The 21,361-nt window shown below is 48.7% G+C and overlaps 1 protein-coding gene across 1 annotated transcript in view; it reads right to left on the reverse strand.

Annotated features, from left to right (window-relative positions):
- LOC146185180 (uncharacterized) overlaps positions 1-21,361 on the reverse strand; it is a 53,672-nt gene that overhangs the window by 25,883 nt on the left and 6,428 nt on the right. The window contains exons 2-4 of the mRNA XM_084607767.1: positions 19,252-19,457; positions 18,843-18,978; positions 5,338-5,471 (exon numbers count right to left, since the gene is read on the reverse strand). Coding sequence (XP_084463893.1) covers positions 5,338-5,471; positions 18,843-18,978; positions 19,252-19,457 — 476 coding nt within the window. The remainder of the gene's footprint in view (positions 1-5,337; positions 5,472-18,842; positions 18,979-19,251; positions 19,458-21,361) is intronic.

Here is a 21,361-nt window from a genome sequence, read left to right on the forward strand (position 1 = left end):
ACTGATCTGCGAAGGAGCGGCGCTCGTCTACAGAGCGGCCATATTGTGACTCTCCAGACGTCAATTTCCGACAGTGCTCGGTGAACAATTTGGTGATTAATGTACTGACTCTCTCGTACATTGTTCATTCATGTGAAGCCTCTGTGTTATGAAAGGGTCTTTAGCTGCATGCTTTGCACTGCTTTTTCTGTAAACCTCTGGACTGTGTATTTTAGGTGTTTGTTTGAATTTCCCTGTATTGTCTCTTGCTGTGTGCAAAATTTGTTTTGTTTGCTAAGTATGACTCTGACCTTTTCTCTGGCTTAAACCGTCAACAGCTGGCCACCAAAAGGCCACCCTCTCTTTCACTACCAGCAGCTGACTTGCGGCTGAGCTTGCCAGGCAAGTCGAGGGCATCTCCTTTGAGGTACGAACCGCTTCCCCCGCTCACTTTAAGGGCGTCTGGGAGTGTGCGCACCAATAGTGCCGCATGATTATTAAAATTTAATTATTGACGAGTGACAGCTATGGTTTATATGTTGCGATTGTTAGTTTGGAGATGGTCTCCGTGTTGCGTCCATTATTCTTTAAGAACATGCCTAGGATATGTGTATCTTAGAACCTCTGGCACCAGTAAACCATTGATCTCGACGTATATGCATGGGTTTTCTGTCCTATTGCGGTTCGGGGTCGGGTATAGTAACAAGAGTTCACACTTGGCAAAGGAGCAAGCGAGGCCTATAAATGTTGCGCACTCCACTACCGCGTCCGCACCTCCTTGAAATGTTTCTTCCATGATCCCGACATTGCCTATGGGGGTACATAAGACAATGTCGTCTGCATAAAAGGAGTGGGAGATGTTTGGGATGTGCTCTAGGTTGCGAGCCATAGAGATGAGAGTATGCCGACCCCTGGGGTGTCCCCATACTGTCCAGAGGGAAAGAGGAGGACTCCAAAGGGCCTACATTGATTTCCTCTGGGCGGTCTCGTAGGAAAACCGTTATGTAGGTATGTGTTCGAATCCCGACTCCTAGATTAGATAGCGCGTCCAGTATGGCTGTGTGCCCGATGTTACCAAACGCCTTGGTGAGGTCGAAGGCTAGCAGTGCTCGTGTGCGTTTGGAATGTTTGGGATGTAGGATTTCTGAGATTTTAAGCATTACGTCTGCTGTGGATAAACGGCTTCGAAATCCCAGCATCGTGCGAGGAACGAGCTCTTGGATTTGCATGTAACTTTGCAGTCTGTTTAGAATTACGTGCTGAAATAGCAGTCCCAAGCATAAAGTGAGGGAGATTGGCCTAAGGCTTAACAGGTCCAGCTGTTTTCAGGACTTGAGGAAGAAGATGACCTTTCACAGTATGCAGCACGGCCAGTAAAGCGGATTTTGTTATCGTGGACGTGTCTCGGGGCTTTAAAGTGACTCCGCAGTCACGCAGAAGTTTTCTTTATTTCACCAAGCGTCGTTTTCGGCTGCTAAAAAAGCACTTTACGTGAGCGCTAGCGTGATTGAAACGGCTTAGCTAACCGTTCTTCTAAGTCGTCTACTTTTTCTTTCACCCTTTTTCTCTCAATCCAATAATAAAATCGCTAAGTAGTCTCTGCTAATTAACTTCAATGAATGAAAATATACCGAAGATTAGCGCAGGGGACTCTGAACAGCTCTTAATTGATTTGACTGGGCTATGGCTCACCATGTTCTTTAAAATCTTGGTTACGTTTCGCTCGAAAAAGAAATAGAAGGGATATTTACTGATTCTTGTCAGACTTATTGGATATTCTCCTAGAAGCAAAATGTTTTCTTTCCGCTTCAATTTGTACACGTGTGATACACGCGTATGACATGCCTGTAGGCAAAATGCGGTGCCGTGTTTCGGCCGCCACTTGCTATTCGCTGTGTTGGAGGATAGCCTCCAATATCGATCGCTACACGAATCTTTCTACGCGCCTCATGAGCGCTCGAGGTACTTGCTGCTCATGATACCCACATATTGCTTCGTGTCTCGCTATGCCCAGAAGGGGCGCAAAAATGATCAAGGAAAAAAAAAGTAAGGGTATTTGACTCCAGCGCATTTCTATTAATTTTTTTTCGCAATCATCGACATCCACGACACGAATGTTGCAGCACCGTTGTCGTGTGTTGATCGGCAGCATCGCCCGGCACATTTCTTTATAGCTAGGTCGCGAAAGAGATCAGACCGAAAATATTATGTAGCACTAAGAAAATACAATCAAAATATGTTTCTTTTTTTATTTCACTGCAGTTCAGTCTAAAGAGCTGCAAATATTTACCGCGCAAGGGGCAACCTTGGCCTGCTATTTTGCCGCGGCCGTGGCTTGTCTCAGTTGAAGCTGTTACCGCTATACGAGTCAGCGGTTTCACAGTTCGTTGGTTACCCGTCTCATCATTTATTTTGCTTTAGCAAGGCCCATGATAGAAGTACGGGAAAGTACAAGGAGTTAGAAAGAACACCCATCGCACCAACAGTTTTCGCTATACGATGTAAATCACTTATTTTCTCGTAACGTGTTTCAACTTTCGTGCCTCTTGTTCCAGGCGAAAATAGGAAAATTAATTATTTGCGGGATGTTCCCGCAGTACCCAGTACCATCACAAGCAGCATCAGAAGCGCACCACAAGCCGCATGAGCTCTACAGCAGGTTGGCCACGCGAATTTGTCGTTCTGCCAAGCACCTGTCACCACTGCCCACAAATATGAGCAATAAAGCAATCATCACCCATTTATTAGAAAAATAAAAGATATTGCCGAGTGTAATTTACATTATAAGAAGTGCGCGGTCAGTCAATTTTGTGTGTGTGGGGGGGGGGTGCGTGTGTGTGTGTGTGTGTGTGTGTGTGTGTGTGTGTGTGTGTGTGTGTGTGTGTGTGTGTGTGTGTGTGTGTGCGCGCGTGCGTGTGTGTGTGTGTGTGCGTGCGTGTGTGTGTGTGTGTGTGTGTGTGTGTGTGTGTGTGTGTGTGTGTGTGTGTGTGTGTGTGTGTGTGTGTGTGTGTGTGTGTGTGTGTGTGTGTGTGTGTGTGTGTGTGTGTGTGTGTGTGTGTGTGTGTGTGTGTGTGTGTGTGTGTGTGTGTGTGTGTGTGTGTGTGTTCTTTTTTAAGAAATTTTATACTTAAACTGCTTGCTCGAGCAGTCTTGTCGAAATCTCAGACATCCACTGCTGGTTCAAGCTAGAACGCATAGGTCAATTGACCATTCAGCGTTCCTGATTGCAGCCTCAATTTGTCGACGAGCATTTTTCGTATGCAAAGCTACCGCAAGGCGCGCTTCCAGTTAGAGCAGAGGAGGAAATGGCTTCAGTCATTCTTCAACATGGTGCCGTTCCATCGGTTGTGCTCCGATAGATGGCGGCAGTTTTCCATAAGGCCTACTGGGCCGCAATGAAACCGGAAAGATTCGCACACAACGGAACCAGAGCTGTTTCGTGGTTTCGGGCTACTGAACTGATATCTTAGTTCATAAGGAGGGAGTCAATTGCCAATGACAAAAAGGAAACCACGAGGTATTTTTTTTTCTTGTTGATCAGTGTGAATACTTTCATAGCGGAAATAGCTGGCTAGAAACCGGGGAAAAAATGAAATCACCTGCTGGCGATGGGATATTATTTACTCTGTATTTGTTCTCTGATATCATTGCAGTCAAGCACAACAAGGACTTACCACATTACAGCGTAAAACGTCATATTCGTCAGGAGACTGGCGGGCGTCTATTGGATATCATGTGTTCGGATATGGAGAACGTGTTACCTAAATAAAATTATGTCGTGTCACTTTCGGATGACAAATCACATATCTCAAAGCGCAGAAAACGAGCGCCTGCCTCCGAAACTAAACTATTATGCTGTAGCCGAGACGAATTGACTTGACGTCACTGTCTCCTTCTCGGATCGCTCAAACATCAAAATAAGACTGATCCCCGAAAGATGAGTTTCTGAGAAGCAATCTACTTTGACCATATTAACAGTCAGACACAATCCGTTTCTTTCTGTTGTTTCTTAAAAAACTTTTGTTACAAGGTTATGAGAACGTTTTAGGGCTTTTATTTTTGCTGCGCTCGGATCGATATTAATGAGTGATCACTCCCTAACGCCAATAATTCCTGCCTTTCGTTTAGTTCCCTATCCTTAATTTACCTCGCGCGAACAGAATACCTATATCTTGTCCTCTGCAGCATCCAAATGCATATAAGCATACCCAAGTTTCGAGATACAGGGTATTGCATTCATGCAAATCTGGCTTGTACATTAATATTCACGCCTTTTCAAAGCCTTGCCTTCAAAGCCTTGCCTTTGATCCAAATATTGTGTCAGACTTCCTTACCTTGTATTGTTTTACTTTAGAACAGCGAACTGAAGGGTGTTTTTTGTTTCTATATTTTTTTTGTGTGTTGAATTGAGTGTCTTATTTTGTTATGTACAAAAGTTATGTTACATATAATTTATGTATACATTTGCTGTAAAGGTTGTAAACTAACTAGCCTCTTCTCTGTTGCCCTGCCAATTATTATAAGGGGGCCAGGGCCCTGTCAAGCTGTTTCCACAGCTCTTAGTCCTGGCTCCTTATTTCCCTGCAGGAAAGAAAATAAACCTGACTTGACTTGACTAACTGCGCCTTTATCAAGAATGTATTCGCGTGGGCAATATTTTGGGAGATCATCACGTGCTTAATGTCCAACTCAGAAATGAATACAAAACATAACAAAGTACCTCGAACAGTACTAAACGTTACAAGGAACCGAACTAGGCTCAATCCGTCAGTGTGCGCACCATAACTGTACCGAGAAAAAGTAAAGGTAATCACGAAACGCCAGACAGTCAACTGCTTTTCCCTCTTTCTAGTAAGTAATAATTACAGAAAGTTTCTGCTGTTACGACAGAATTTTTGTGCGGCTTTTGACGGGAAATCTGTTGTGACAGAAGAGCGTTCTGTAGTAACATCAAAACTTTCTGCAGTCACAACAGAAAAGTGCTACAGAACTACAGACAACAGAAATATTCTACAGAAAAACTACAGAACTACAGGAAAATCTGACGTTTACGACAAAACTACAGAATATTGTGTCGTATTTTTGACCCGGTGGTGCAGTTTTTTTCGACTGGGTTAAAATCCACTAATACAGTCATGGAAAAATAATTATGGAACGAGGTTTTCCAAACAAAAAAAAAAAAGAAAAATTTCTGCGCACTCAGACAAACTATCTGAAAAGCCCGGAAGCACGAAGGCACATGTGCACGTCGTCCGTTGCACAGAATATGCTAGCCCCGAAACGCAGTAGTATCTTCTACCGTAAAATTTTCTCCATAGCTATACCTCTGTTTCCAGCGAGTACAGAACCGCTGTTTACCTTCCTGTCGTTGATGTACCAGGTGAGAGAGGCGTTGGGTTTGCTCGGCCCGTAGGAGCACGTCAGGTTGACCAGTTCGCCAATTTGGTACTGGGTCCGCAGCCCTCTAATGACCGGGTCCTCCGGAGGCAGCACTGCGGTGAGAGAGAAGACGGAGAACCCAAAGAGAACCTTGCTAACGACCGTTGCTCGCAACGGAGCAAGGGCGTCGTGGGAGAAGAGTGTCACCAGAAAGAAGATAGGCACAAAGAAAAAAAAAAAACAGGTTTGTAAAAAGAGCCCAAACATTCCTCTTCTCGAGCTCCTTTGCGTCAGAGCGACAAACTCTTGCCGCGGCGGCCCGCATAAGCAGGGTTCGCAAAATAAGTTCAATACGTTAGTGTTAGCTCTTTAATAACATGGGCGTAATGTTTCTATCAACATGTTACCATAAATGCAAGAGTGACAATAATGGCACCCACAGGCTTTCCCGGATTCAAAACAAAAGCCGGTATGGGTCACGCCTGTTAAGTCAGTGCGGTACAGATTAATCTGTCATCATAAAAAGACTTCTGATACTGAAAACAAGCATAGCATGCCCATAGGCTACAGTCATGCCCTGCTACAGCTATAACTCAGTGTGTCACAGAAACTAAGAACCACAACCCAGTATAACAGTACGAAGTGATACTGGTGACTCAATTGAATGGCCTGTTTTATACAAGTAGTTTTATCTTCTTATGTCGACTAGAGCTTCTGTGGCTCTTTGTTTCAACAATATTTTGGCTCTCCGAGAATCTTTGATGCAAAGTTTTGTTCTATTTTCTATAACACGACTAAGATCGATATTCTCGAAAACAGGCGATGCTATGAGCGCCGAGTTTGTGTATTCTGGTGCCTGATTCTACTAAACCTCTGAAGGAAACATGTTCATGAGTTTACTCTCGGTGGCAGTTAGCTCCTTATTTCTGGTGGAGTTCAGTTGGAGCACTGGGTATTAGGCGTTAATCGCTACAATAATATAGCAGCTATCCCGTAGGCGAGGACTACCGATTTATTTCCGCCGCATGCGATTGTGAAACATGTGCTAATATCTCAAAACGCAGGGGATTTTGCAAAAACAAAAAATGAAGCATGACTACAAAAATTCAGCGCAGGCACTTTAAAGCGCCTACAGGTATGAAGGCGAAAGCTCGCTTGCCTATAGCGCTGCATGCACGCGATGCCCGATTTGTGTGTTTCCTCCTATGGAGCGCACAACTACGCGACTGGCTGTAGCACTAGTAGTGGCTGAAACTCTTTGAGGTAAGGGGAACCAGACGTCTGACATCTTCTGGCGTCGGACGTATATAGCGTCCAGGAGAAAGTTGGGAGGAGGTGAGAAGCTAGCAGCTCGCGATGAACTCTGTACGCTTCCCCCTCCTGTTACGACGTCCTGCCGCAGGATATCTGCAGCAGAAAAAGCGTCCCACACTATTCTAATGCCATAGAAAAAAAAAAAAAAAAGGTAGCTCCTGTTTCACGCACAAAAAACCTGCATCGGCTCAAAAAATTATTTCACAACGCAAATATCCGTGCGTGTATACGGTAACTAAAATAATCGGTTTTCTGTGATGAGTTTGCAATGCTCTGCTGTACTGAATCTCGCTTGCACCTGCAGCCACCAATTAACGAAAAGATTTTCTTATTATTAAATAATTTTCACCGTTACTGTGAAGTACTTTGTTTTCGTTGTTGTTTTTTTACGCACGTTAACATTTGTGATGCGGCGTCACTAAACACAGTTTTCGTGTAACTTCTTCCCGTCGCTACGAATCATCAATCTAAAATTTGCGTCAGTTACTGAAACCATGAATGCCCGACAGCTAAGGGGTGTTGTATGTCTGTGCGGAAAGGAAAATTTAATACTGAGAAGCAAAGAGAACAAGGAAGACGAATAGCAGTCGGGCCAGATCGCTCCCCATAGAAAACGAAATGCATGATGAAGAACCAAATGACGGAACGGAAGAAAGAGCCTCATAAAAGATGTTTCTGTGCGTTGCTCGGCCGTCGCATCAGCCGGTCCTGCATCAAAGTTTCGGTGCTGTCCTGACGCCGACGCAGTGGGGTCAGTGCGCAGAGCCATTTTCGCCCTACTGGTCGAAAACCGCGAAACACGCCAGAGGAAGCGGCTCGGGAACGTGCGTGCGGCACACACTGCCCGGGTCTTTGCCGCCCCTCCTCTGCGCGTTTTGCGGGGCGGGAAGGAATAAAGCGGTGCACTCGGGCGCGTCTTGCAGGGCTTCGCGAAGCGCTGTACAAAAAAGGCAAGATGGAGAAAAATAAAGAACAAATGCAACCCTCTTTGAAAACGCTGCTGCGTCGGCTTCGCCTCGTTTCCCTTATTTAAAGCCATCGGAGACTGAAAACGCGCCTGGCCGAGAAACCTGAAAGAGCGATGAATGGCGCAATGGAGCGAACACAAAGGAGCAAACAGTCGCCGATACTGTGTGGGAAGCAATCGTGAACATTCTGCGTCCCGCAGTTTTCGTCGGGCGATGAAAGAAGAGGGCAGCCGCCAGTTGAGGCAATGGCGCACACAATCTTGACGGAGAACCAACACTTCAGGTCAGCACGACCGAGCCATGCGCATAGAGTACGACATTTTGTATTGTTCTCAGCTGGGATGGTACATACCAGCACGCACGTTTCCCGGCACCAGTTTAAGAAAGATGAGAAATAAAAATGGAGCATTTCAAACGTGTGCGGCTTACCTGTCACATACACCTGCTGTTTCCTCACAGAATGCTGTAAGCAATGACTCACGCTATTGCTTCTAGCATCTGGGACATAAAAAAACCGCATGTACACGCATGTACTGGGGAAATAGAAAGTTCCCAGACTACAGGTTCGGCTTCTGGTCGGCATATTCTGGCACTTGAGATCCCATAATGATTATCATTTATCTCAGAGGTGAAGATAAAGGTTCTTCTACCCTCTACAAATATTTTGAGATTTGGGGGCGTATAGCTATCTAACTATACCGCTCAGAAACATCCCCTCTGGCCTGAGAACGTTTAACTACCCCTGTACACACGAAAGCGCATATAAACGCTCGCCTACACGCGCAAAGAAGACATCGTTATGTTTCAGGTGGACATGTATGCCTCCAGCACCTGACAGCCAATTCCTGTCACGTGTTTTGTTTTCGGTCAGAACTGTATGCATCAAATTGCCAGATTAAGGTGACATACTGAAATAGTGTCTTGTGCTCTGTGTGGGACCGATCTACCAAAACAGGATGCTTTTTTGTGACGCACGTATATTACGCAGCAGGCTCTACAACTATTCGCTTCCTGATTCCTACTGAAGTGATGGCTAGCGCATGTGGCGTCTTCTATCCTGCCTCTAACACTTGCGCTCGTGCAATACTTGCTCAAAAAGGTTTTGAATCCCTTTCTCGAAGCGATCGCTCGCCAGACGTCTTTTACGTTGTCTCCGCAGCTTAGTAGACGAAGCGCAGACAGCGTATGCGTCAGAAGCAACTCCACGCCCGATGCATATTGGCCATGTTGCCGCAACACCGATGTGCCTACCGCAACTCAAAGCGCCACTAGTGCACAGCGTACACCCGCTGTTTTCGAACTTAGTCGTTGTTGCTGTTCCAGCAATCATTTTTCGTACGTTATCGACCTGCACCGTAGGCGCAAATTAATGTCCATGGCGTGTCGCAAATAACGCGCCAGCATTGCAGACCAGGAACCACAACATCGAGAATTTCTGTACCTCGCTTATCGTCTGACGTCGGCGAAAGGGCAAGCTCATGGAAAGGAACGAGATAAAATGCAAGAGAAAGCCTTTGTCATTGAAATAAGTTACACGTTTTGTTGTGGGCATGTGCCTGTTCTCCTGAAACAGCAAATTGGGCTGTTTTATTCTCGACACATTGATCCGGTAGCAGGCTAAGATCCCGCTCTCCATGAAGTACTGAAAAAAAATGCGATTCATTTGGCGAAGCGGAGAAAATTAATACACGTCCGCCATGAACGTTCTTTGCTCGCGGAGAACGAAAACGCAAGGAATGGCGCATTTGTTAAAGGAGAAAGGAAGTTTTGGCGGTATAATCAACTTACGGTTACTTCCTGAATTTTTTATTGAACGGCTACCAGCTCTAATTAATAAATTGACCCCGAGCAGGTTGCCTCAGACAAAATTGCTTTTCTGTTTCTGCGGCTAAGTACTCAAGAGTTCTTCGCATACAATGGAGACGTGAGCTCACGGAGAGCCGTTTGAACTTTATAATTAAATTTTTGCGATCATCCTAACGAGCCGCAGATGTCATCATGCTTTTAAAAGGGAAGCTAAAATTAGAGCCTGGTCGGCGGCGACTCGATTCAAGTGAGTTCCACCGCTCTTGTTTCTTTCGAAACATTGCTAAAGTTCTTCATTCGTGGCGAACTTTGAATCGACAGTGTTCGTCATTGTCTCGATTCGTTGACGATATGGGTAATACAGAAATTGTGCACGCCTTTTTACTGCTCATAACCTTATACTTAAAGCAAATAGTATTGCGCAGTATAATCTTCTGAGAGGTAGTCACAAAGAAATAAGATATACATCACGCGTAGATGCCGTCAATTGGGTGTTTACGACTGGGGCAAGGTTGTAGGGAGGGGCGCATTGAAAAACGCAGATCTTTCAAGCGTCCATGAATGCTTGCGCACAACAAGCAGCTACAAATAAGCTGTCATAAACCCGAGCTGAGATCGAATATGCTATGAAATATTCATATATGAGTTCCATATATAGTTCCATCCCTCGTGGTGATATAGGAACATCTGAGGGGCGCTGAATTAGGGGTGCTTCTTGTGGGCTGTACATATTCAGAAGCTTGTTCGTCAGGACAGTGCGGCAGGTCTAGATGAAGTAGTCCAGAAAACAGTCAATGAGAGCGGAGCGTGCAGATAAAACGTCGAGGCCTAATATACCGTCTTGAGAGCAAATTGTGAGGACTGTAAATAACATAGAGATATGGCGGTCGGCAATGTTAACTTTCACTGTACACATACCAATCGTTGTAGCTGTGTTGCCATCAGTAACACGAACGGTGGATGAGGTAGCGGGTGTGAGGACTTTCTTGAGGCGTCGGCGGAGCGAGGAGCTGAGAACAGAAATGTGCGCACAGGTGTCAATAATGGCAGAAACTGGGACTTCGTCAACAAGTATATCAACGAAATTACGTCTGGGTGCGCAGTTCAGTACCGAATTTCCAGTCCGGGTCGATAATGCAGCGTCACTCCCGAGCGTTGCACTCTCTAGTTTCCCGATTAGGTGCTGGCGTATGATGGGAGAAGCGACGACGAGGTACCGGCGAACGGGAGCGACGAGGCCGTGGAGATGGAGATCGGCTGGAGGGACGGACACTTGAGACGGCTTCGGTGCGAGGTTCATCTGGTTGAGGAGGAAAGTGTCCAGGTCTATCATATGCGGAGCGGAGCTCTTCAGGTTAGGCAGGGAAATGTCGAGGTTCATAGTACTAACTACGTTCAGCGTTGTAATAGGAATGAGGGGTGAGGAAGGCACTACTGCGGCAAAAATGGGAAGTGTGGCCGCCTCGACAGCAAATAAAATTAGCTCGGGCTTAGCTTTAGTTAAGCCCGGGAGGTTGCGAAAACAATAATAGCATGGCTACGCTATAGTTCAGCTCGTAGGGTAGCCAGTTGTGGTGTACCATGTTAACGGTATGACTAACACAGGACATACATTGGAGTTTACTATTGTTTAGCAATTCCGTTCTTCATCGTCTCTGTAGCCTGCTGTCGTTTCCTGGCGTCATCGAGACGGCGTGACTATTCTTTATGTTTATCGGGATGCATAGCGAGTGCCTCAGCTGCGCAAGCGCAGGTATTTGTATACCCATCATTTTAATCCTCCTCCTCCTCTCAACTGCGAGAGAAGAGGTGGCAGCAGCGCCTCCTCTCGGTAGCAGCGCGGTTCCAGCTGCCGCGCGCCGTGTCTACCGACCGCCGCCACCCGAAGACTCGACTTGGTAGCCCATCTCTCGCAGCTGGTATGAGGTCACAGTGATGTCATCATCTCATCTGCGGCGCGTCGTGCCTAAAACCCTTCAATAAACTAAATGTAGCGCCATCTCCTCCCTCCTCCTCCTGCGCCGCCGCTCGTCCTCTCTCATTTCGATCGTGGCTCCATCTACGCGGTGCTCGGCTAGCGCGCGCTCTCCGGAGCGCGCCGGTCACGGCCGCCTCGATCGGCGCAGGCGCGCGCCACGTGGTTTTGCACCTCTGCAAAGCGCGCGCAAATACGTGACGGCGCTCGGCTAATGGGAGGGTCGAACGCCGAAGGAGAGCGCCGGAGAGGAGGCCAGCGGCAATCTTCAGAATTTGGCGCTACTTTTAGTTTATTGAGGGGTTTCCGCGCCCCCGAGAGGGACCGTTCCGAATGGTGGTTCGAAACAAAAGACCGAATGACCAGTTACGAAGCAGTGACAAAATTGTACCGCCTAGCTCGACGGACAGTGCCGCCGCCTCACCCGGCACTTAGTGGGGAGGCGGCGGTCATCCTAAGGCAAATGCAAACCGAGTCACTCCTAGCCCCTGCAGTGCTACACGTCCTCCATCCAGACATCTACACGAGTGATATGTGCAGTGTATGTCAAGTGGGTCCGGCCGACCAATGGCACATCATGTGGGACTGTGCCAGGTTCCCGACCGAAGCTGCATCCAGGACATACCCGCCGGAACTTCAAAGTAGTTAAGTTTGCGGGCTTCGCACAGAAGCGAGATTCCGAAGGGGCGACCAAGGTCAAGGGGCAGCTTGACGCGGGCAGATTTATGACGGTCGCGCGGGCGACCGCTTCTCGGAAGTGAGCCCAGAACACATGGCAGCGGGCGACGCCGCCGGCTCTCTCCGTCCCGTGCCGCGAGGGAGGCAGAACAGTGCAGTTAGAGCGCACAGCATAAGCGCAGTGGTTGTGGGTTCAGCGCTAACTGCTATGTCCCCCGGTTTGGGTGGAGAGGGCGCGGAGGCCATAAATCCCGAAACGCGGCGTAACACAGGCCTGGGGAGAACGCGCTGTTGACATGTCTTCCCGGGAAGACGCCTGTGTGTCCCTGTGAATCCACCGCCCGCGCGCAACCGACTAAGAGCAGGGATCGGAATTTTTGGGCCTGAGGTTTGCGCGTGTGTGTTTTTATGTATTTTCAGAAGTGTAACCGTCGACGCCGTTTGTCTTTGCGACTGTTTGGCGCCTCTTGCGTAGGAGGATTTTGGAGAGGGAAAAGTTGCAGATGTATGTGTTTGTGTGCGCAACCACTCGCCGCTTAGTGCGTGCTTTGTGTGTGTTTTATTTGACATGCGTAGGAGAGGGTATATGTGGCACAATGATTGGCCAGCCCATTTTAAAGGACTGTATGTTATTGGCCACAGAGTGGTGTACGTTGATTGGTCAACGGACAAAACTGGAATTTTGGGTAACGCTAAGAAAGGAGCGTTGGAGAGTTGGGCTTGGAAGAGAGGGGGGCTCGGAGCAGAGTTGGGCTCGGACGGGAGTGGAGAGCAGACGGGTTGTTCGAGAGGGAGGCTAGGCTGACGGAGGTCTCAAGGGACTCCGGCCTAAAGTGTAGCAGGAGGCCAAGGCCTGATTCTGCTAGCCTCTGACCTCAGATCGTTCACCAGTCGCAGTTAGCCCTCTACGTTTGATGTCTCATCCGACGACATTTGTGTAAATATGCCAATTGTAAAAAGTGTAAACAAACGTGTACAGTCCGAGAAGAGAAGTCGTCATCTCCGCACCGCAATGTGTCACTGAGCCACGGACGCAGCGGTGGTCACCAACACCACTCGGTACGAGCGAAGGCAGCAGAAGAAACAGCAAGAACACCTGCTGTGTAGGGGAAGCCCATCGATTCACCAAGCTCTCGCACCTTTTGAGTTAACTGGCGCAGTCGAGACAGGATCGGCCCAGCGACTTTCTGCGGAGTGGCGAGAGATCGACGACGCCGCGGACTGATGTACACGGAGGGTGGCACACTACCTCGGTGAGCCAATGCCGACCAGGTAGAAGTTTGAAGTCGAGGGGCCCCGGGATCGACGCTACCGGCCCAGAGAGGCAGCGACAGTGAGGCGACATCCAAGTGAGAGGCCTCAGAAGCCAAGGCTTCATTCACGACAGCGCCGGCGAGCAAGAGGCTGCCGTGAAAGGGAGCGAAGCGCTGCGACAACGAGACGACGGACCCTGTTCTGTGCGGCACCTGCGTGTGGGGACTTCGCAGGCTCCGTGGTGGAACCCCCGTCAACTGAGTGAGTTTCTCCGCTCTCACTTCACTTGCCTCAGCGTATGCGCATGAGTCGCAGGGTTAACGTAAAATAGCGCACAATGGCTACATTGGGTTGGTGGAGTGATTATGGCTGTGCATACGACGCTTGGTATGCGCCGATGTCGGAGGCTGAGCGAATTAGGGGAAAGGAGGAAAGGGAGAGAAGGGAGAAAAGAATAGCGCAGATCCACGAACGTCTGCGGCAGTTAGCCATAGCCAAGGAAGAGCTAAGGCAGGAAAGGGAAAGGCTCGAGGAGGAGGAGCGCTTACGGAGGGCAGCGCGTGAACTACCGGAGCCGGTACAAATTCAGGCGTACACTCCCGCAAATGGCACTGATCAAACGCTGATCGAGGCAGTCGGTGAGCTGAGCAGCAGCAGCGGCATTAAGTCCGTTCTTACTGAGAACGTAAAAGAGGAATGCCAGATTCCTGCGGAGGATGTTGTGGTTTGCGCTGCTGCTGAGAGAGAAGTTGTAGTTTGCGTCGAGGAACCTCGGGTTGTAGACTCAACCGATTTTGAGAGAGGGGGGAATTCTCTTATCCCTGAGGTAGAGGTGGGCTCTACGGAGGCACCTGTGACATTGAACGTTACCGATCAAAATGTACAGGCTGAGTCGGGCAAAGCAGCGGAAAGTGCCCACGATTCTAATGACCCGTATGAGAGCAAAGACGCGAAATGCTTGGCTGGCGCAAGTAGTGAACTTGGGTTCCCGACCGAAGCGGCAGAGGGTCAGGCAGCTTGTGTCGAGAGCGCGACAGTCGAAACAGTGATCGCTACACCAGTAGCGTCCGAGGAGCCAGCAGCCGCAGAGCTGGTTAGGCGAAGCGATCCCGAGCCGAAAAACACGGGTTCGTGTGAAGATGCAGATGAGCGCAGTCTGGGGCATGGTCTGAGCGATGGCGGCGGAAATTGCGTCCCACGCGTTGAAGAGAGCGAAGTAACATTGTCACATGCAGCGATGGACCATGACCAGCGTTGTGACCTTGGTGCGCATCTGCGTAAAGGAAGGACTGCTAAGGCGGAGCCTCCGGAGAATGAGCTTTTTGAGACAGGCACAATAGTCTCAGAGGCGCCTTTTGGGTGCATTCTTGTTCGTGCTTCCGAGGAAGCGCGTGTGTCGTGCACGCAGGCAGCTAGCGTTTTGTGCGATGCAGGAAGGTGGCACAGCCAAAAACCACGGCGTGTGCCATTATCTTCCATGCTGCGGCTCGTCTGTGTCGTGCGAGCCGTCCAGCCATTTGATCCCGGCGGTAAGCGCTGTGCGCTTGGTGTTCACAGTCTTCACCCACTCTGCCACTGCCAGTTGTGAGAGGCGTAAAGATCCCCTGTGGCTCGACCACGCGCTGAGGCAGTGATTGGGGGTGGGGAAACGTTGACTGACCCAAGAGACTTTGAGCACGGAGTGGACAGTCATTCCTGTGCGGGACTATGTGTCTTGTGTGAACTCCGGCTTTGTGCTCTATCATGCTGTGTTTATTGCCTTGTTTCGTGTTGTATACGCCAAGCAGTGTTACCTTGTATTGCTTTGTGTGGTGTCGTATACGCCAGAAGTGTTCTTCAGAGTTTGGCGCATGCATTACTTACCGTTTGCGAATATGCACACCGGTTATTGTCGTTCAGGGCGCACACCGGGTATTGTCGTTCAGGGCGCGCACGCCTATGTACGGAGTGTTGCACTAGTATTTTGCATGCTGTGTTTGGTTGTGCTTTGTCTGGTGTACGTCACACCACAATGCCCCCCCCCCCTTTTCCCCCGTTAGAGGAGTTTTATGTTGAGCGTACAGCAAGTGTACGCGCAACATTCTCGATGGGGAGGAGTTAAGTTTGCGGGCTTCGCACAGAAGCGAGATTCCGAAGGGGCGACCAAGGTCAAGGGGCAGCTTGACGCGGGCAGATTTATGACGGTCGCGCGGGCGACCGCTTCTCGGAAGTGAGCCCAGAACACATGGCAGCGGGCGACGCCGCCGGCTCTCTCCGTCCCGTGCCGCGAGGGAGGCAGAACAGAGCAGTTAGAGCGCACAGCATAAGCGCAGTGGTTGTGGGTTCAGCGCTAACTGCCATGTCCCCCGGTTTGGGTGGAGAGGGCGCGGAGGCCATAAATCCCGAAACGCGGCGTAACACAGGCCTGGGGAGAACGCGCTGTTGACATGTCTTCCCGGGAAGACGCCTGTGTGTCCCTGTGAATCCACCGCCCGCGCGCAACCGACCAAGAGCAGGGATCGGAGTGTTTGGGCCTGAGGTTTGCGCGTGTGTGTTTTTATGTATTTTCAGAAGTGTAACCGTCGACGCCGTTTGTCTTTGCGACTGTTTGGCGCCTCTTGCGTAGGAGGATTTTGGAGAGGGAAAAGTTGCAGATGTATGTGTTTGTGTGCGCAACCACTCGCCGCTTAGTGCGTGCTTTGTGGGTGTTTTATTTGACATGCGTAGGAGAGGGTATATGTGGCACAATGATTGGCCAGCCCATTTTAAAGGACTGTATGTTATTGGCCACAGAGTGGTGTACGTTGATTGGTCAACGACAAAACTGGAATTATGGGTAACGCTAAGAAAGGAGCGTTGGAGAGTTGGGCTTGGAAGAGAGGGGGGCTCGGAGCAGAGTTGGGCTCGGACGGGAGTGGAGAGCAGACGGGTTGTTCGAGAGGGAGGCTAGGCTGACGGAGGTCTCAAGGGACTCCGGCCTAAAGTGTAGCAGGAGGCCAAGGCCTGATTCTGCTAGCCTCTGACCTCAGATCGTTCACCAGTCGCAGTTAGCCCTCTACGTTTGATGTCTCATCCGACGACATTTGTGTAAATATGCCAATTGTAAAAAGTGTAAATAAACGTGTACAGTCCGAGAAGAGAAGTCGTCATCTCCGCACCGCAATGTGTCACTGAGCCACGGACGCAGCGGTGGTCACCAACACCACTCGGTACGAGCGAAGGCAGCAGAAGAAACAGCAAGAACACCTGCTGTGTAGTGGAAGCCCATCGATTCCCCAAGTCTTCGCACTGTTTGAGTTAACTAAAGTGCTGTGCAGAATACAGACAAGGACGTGCAACTATGGGCCGTCCAGCTGGTCCGGAGTGCGCTCGAAACGCACAAGCCTCACAACCCACCACAAACGGGCCAAATGAGGTAGTGCAGAGTAGGGCTGAACCCTGGGTAGACGCTTGGCCAGCGTCACGACGCTTTAACCCGTCGTTTGCCGGCTCCCTAATAAAGTTATACATACATGCATACATACATACATACATACATACATACATACATACATACATACATACATACATACATACATACATACATGCATACATACATACATACATACATACATACATACATACATACATACATACATACATACATACATACATACATACATACATACATACATACATACATACATACATACATACATACATACATACGTACATACATACATACATACATACATACATACATACATACATACATACATACATACATACATACATACATACATACATACATACATACATACATACATACATACATACATACATACATACATACATACATAGCCGTGCCTACCGAATGCCGCCAACCGATGACTCGACTTGGTAGTCCATCTCTCGCAGCTGATATGATGTCACAGCCATCTGGGGTCATTAAAGGTCAAACGTGCCTACCGACCGTGGCTACGCGAAGGGCTGAAAATGGGAGTAGTATTACTTTGGCAATAAAAATAAATCGATCTGTGGTCTGAGGTGTGCCACTTTGCAGGATTGCGACTAAGGTAGTGACGTGGGGGAGCTTGGCTAGTGGTTGCAGCAGCCACTACAGGAAAAGGACGCAATGTTGGCGAAGGCGGCACGGGAGTGGATGAGAGGCCAACGTTGGCAAGTTCCTGGTGGACAACAGCCTGCATCATGGCCACAGTGTCGGGCAGTGGAGACGGGAGTGGTGCAGGAGCTAAAGCCTAGAGTTCTCGCCAGAAGATCCGAGTCATGGTTGTGGAATGAGAAGGCTGTCGCAGAGGGGCCAGGTCATCGCAGGATGATGTAGCCACCGTGTTCGGAAGGCGCTCAAAGCGATGTACCAGACGTCGTTGTTTAGCTTGCTCGAATTTTTGGCAGACTTGAAGCACCGAGTGAACGGTCGAGCAATTGATGCAGAAGAGGATGTTGCAAGCATTATTCGCGATACCCTTGAAAATATGACCTATATTTCCGGCATGGAGCTGTTAACCTTCCTACACAACGCGAGCACGTCTTGAATGTAGGCAAGGTAGGACTCCATGGAGGATTGGGCGCTAAACAAAAGTTGTTTTTGCTGCGAGAGCCCGCCCAATGGGCTTCCGGAACAAGTCCTGAAGCTTGTGCTTTGGAACCATGTGCGAGCTGTTTTCACCAAGTAGAAAATGAGGTTAACCAGCATGATGGTCGCGTCCCAGTGGGTGTTCCTGCTGCAGCGCTCGTACTCATCCAGCCAATCATCCACATCCGGCTAGTCTTCGCTACTAAAAATGGAATGGCGCTGATTTTCGTGAGGACGAGTGACTGAGCAGATGTTGCTGCGGTGGTAGGGGCTGCCTCGGAGGTCATAGTGGCCGTTGTTGACGTAGCGATCTCAGGTAGGTGCCGGCCACTGCGCACATCGTGCTTTTGGCTGCTTAACTGAACTTATCTGTGCACACGGGGATCTTTAGTCACCTGTACCAAGATGATACGTGGCAAGGTTAGTGCAAGAAGCACAGCAGCTGATGTCGCCACACAGCACACAGAAACACAGCAGCGCCAACGTTCTCCTAGCACCAACCGTTGCTATGACTTCGTTTTCCGTCTCTGTTGATGATCGTGGTCTTCTGCCTTCTGCGATGGCGTATATGTAACAATATTACGCAAAATGTTATCATGGAAAGAGGTTATGTGCCAATGAAAGTTTGAAGTCTTTTTTCCTCGGCCCAGCCACTTTAGGACAAAGCGTAAGCCTGCAATGGTGCTTTCCCCTCACTGGCCCACGAGCCATGTGCCTATTGTGATAGCAGGAAGAGCGGCTGTTACGTTAACTGCTGTTCACATGTTCCTTCTTTAAGAGTTACATAACCTGTGCAGATATCATAAAAATTTTAGTTACAGAGATGAATTTTCTGGGATTAGTTCTTAAACCTCCTCTATCGAATAAAAATGTTTTGCTCCCTTTCACAGTCTATTCTACCAATATCATGACAAATACTTATGCGAATGCTTACCGTAGACGACCATCTCCTTCTGGGCGCGCTCCGTCTGAAAAGAGGGCGACTCGGCCGACACCTCGCAGCGGTACTTTCCCTCCGATTGCAGGTCCACGTCGTCCAGATAGAGGTCGCTGATGTTGGAGCGAGCCATCTTTGAACCATAGGGAAAGAGGGGTGCAAACGAGAATTACGGCACAAAGCATCTGTAACAGATGACAATACTTTCACTCATTTTAATTTCTGTACTTAATCAATAGGCGTTTGGAGCGAGAGGCATAACTGAAGCAGCATTATTGGCGGTCACCTGTATCGAGGATGGTACCGTGCTTTTATCTTCTAGCGCGTGCTTACAACATTAGTGAAAACCACGCGACATATTTCCACTGTGCGCAGTTGGTTTAGCACTCCGAGCGAATGGCCTTACGTCGATGTGTATGCCGGGCATGTTGTAGACCTTGGTGCGAGGCGTCTCACTGGGCAGGTATCGGTATATCTCGACGTTGTTCTTGTACCACTTGATTGAGTACAGCTGGTCCCGCTCCAGGTCGTAGCTGCAGTTTAGCCACGCAGGCTGCCCGTGGCGAGACACCGAGGGAACGTCCAGCCGCAGCAGCCGCAGACCGCTGCCCGCTGCGCCATCGAGGAGTGAAAACAGGCGGCAGAGGTCAAAACTTCCGAAATTCCGGGTATCCGGACGAGAGTCGAGAAACTTCAGGCTGCTTTTTAATCGCATAACCCTACAAAACCGAGCAGAGCTATTTGGTTATTTCAGCACTGAAGCTGCTCACAAGACACATGCATCAGTGTTCGGCGCTGAGACTGAGAAAATATATTAATGTTGTCTCGTTAAAACCGCCATTCACATGAACGACCCTCAGCAGTGAAGGAAGAAAGAAACGTTAACCAATGAATAAATGCTGAGCTCCCAATGAGCGTACGCATTATAGCGTAACTCCTTACATTCCTCTGAAGTGCGAGGGGACTCATGTTCATTTCCTTCGCAGCTCATTTGCCGTCCGCAGTGAGCCCCCCTACACGACTGACAGTTCACTTGTACCGTGATTTTTCTTCCGATCCCAGCCCACGTGTGACATGCGCAAAGCAAACACGACAATGTCAAGGGCCAGCGTCGTGCTGGTTCTACCATCATTCGGACCTCGTCTGTAGGGCAACAGTCCCGCTGATGCCCACAGCCAGCGACCTTTTCTCCGCCCGCAGCTGCGGCCATCCATTAACATTAAGCGGAGCAGTTCCACTGCAGCGGCTGCGTGCTGGAAACGCAAGTAAGAAGGGACGCTCGCCATCTCCGCAGAAGATTAGTGGCACTCGCACGCAATAGGCGCCGTAATTAGGACGGTAAATGCTAATATGCAGCCGCCTTTTGTATGCTCTTGCTAACGCATTAGCGAGAGGTCAGCATGGAGCCCCATTTTTCTTCTGCAGTGTTAGTTTTAGTGGTTTTAGAGACTGAATAAACCGCTAAAGCGCATTAGAGTGATAACAAACGCGAAGCACTAGGGTGCTAGTGTAAAAGTGTTACAAATATGTTTTCTGCGGGATTTGAGACGTTCAGACGCAGTGCCGAATTCACGGTACACTGCCACCATAATAAGGGCAATCAAATATATCAGTGAAGAGCGCCAGATAATCGAAAAGACAAGCGTCACAGAAATAGCGTCCTAGAAGCGATCAAAGTTGCTGTTACGTTTTAGTCATTTCAATTCCTTAAACTTTAGGTTTCTGCTTTCGCTTTCTTGAGTTACTGCGCAATGAGCAAACAACACGCTAATGTCGACGAATGCACCTGTTACCTCGACGACTCATTGAAAAACATTAGCCATAGCTTAGCTCAGCTAGGCCAGGATACACGTAGCGAAAACATGTGTGCCTGGCGCTGAGCTGCCTACTCCTCTCCAGTTCCATCTAATCCCATCCAATCCAGTGTAATCCAATACAATCTAGTCTGATCTAATCCAGTCCAACCAAGTACAGTTCATTCCAGTCAAATACAATCCTCCAGTGTTCAATTCAATTCAAACCTGCCCAATCCAAACCAGTCCAATCGAGTCCGATTCATTCCAGTCCAATCTAATCTAGTAAAACTCTGATGAAGAAAGTGGGCGATCATGAAAATCGAATTGGGCGGTCAATCTGCCCTCCTACGGAAATAAGGACGAGGAAGAACACGACTCACAACCAACTTCTGATAAAAAAATAAACAGCTGGTGGCTTAACTTTGGTTAACTCTGGAGGGAAGCGAAAACTTCGTGTACATGGCTACGCTAATTGCCAAGCTTGGATTTAATATATCATGCGTTTCTCCAAACGCAAAACCCGCTCGCTCTTCATCGGCAGCTTATTTTACCCTTATATTGCCCGTTGTCAGTGATCACTGTTGTGTTTAAGCGGAAATGAATTTTCAGTATGTTAAACTTCAAGGCTGTGGCAATTGTCACATCTGCAGTTAACGAAAAGCGAATTTCTCCGAGATAGCACGGGCAGTGGAATCCTATATCGGCGTGTACGAAACGCTT

The sequence above is a fragment of the Amblyomma maculatum genome, chromosome 6 (assembly GCF_055883805.1).
Source record: "Amblyomma maculatum isolate TAMU_Amacu chromosome 6, ASM5588380v1, whole genome shotgun sequence".
NCBI lineage: Eukaryota > Metazoa > Arthropoda > Arachnida > Ixodida > Ixodidae > Amblyomma > Amblyomma maculatum.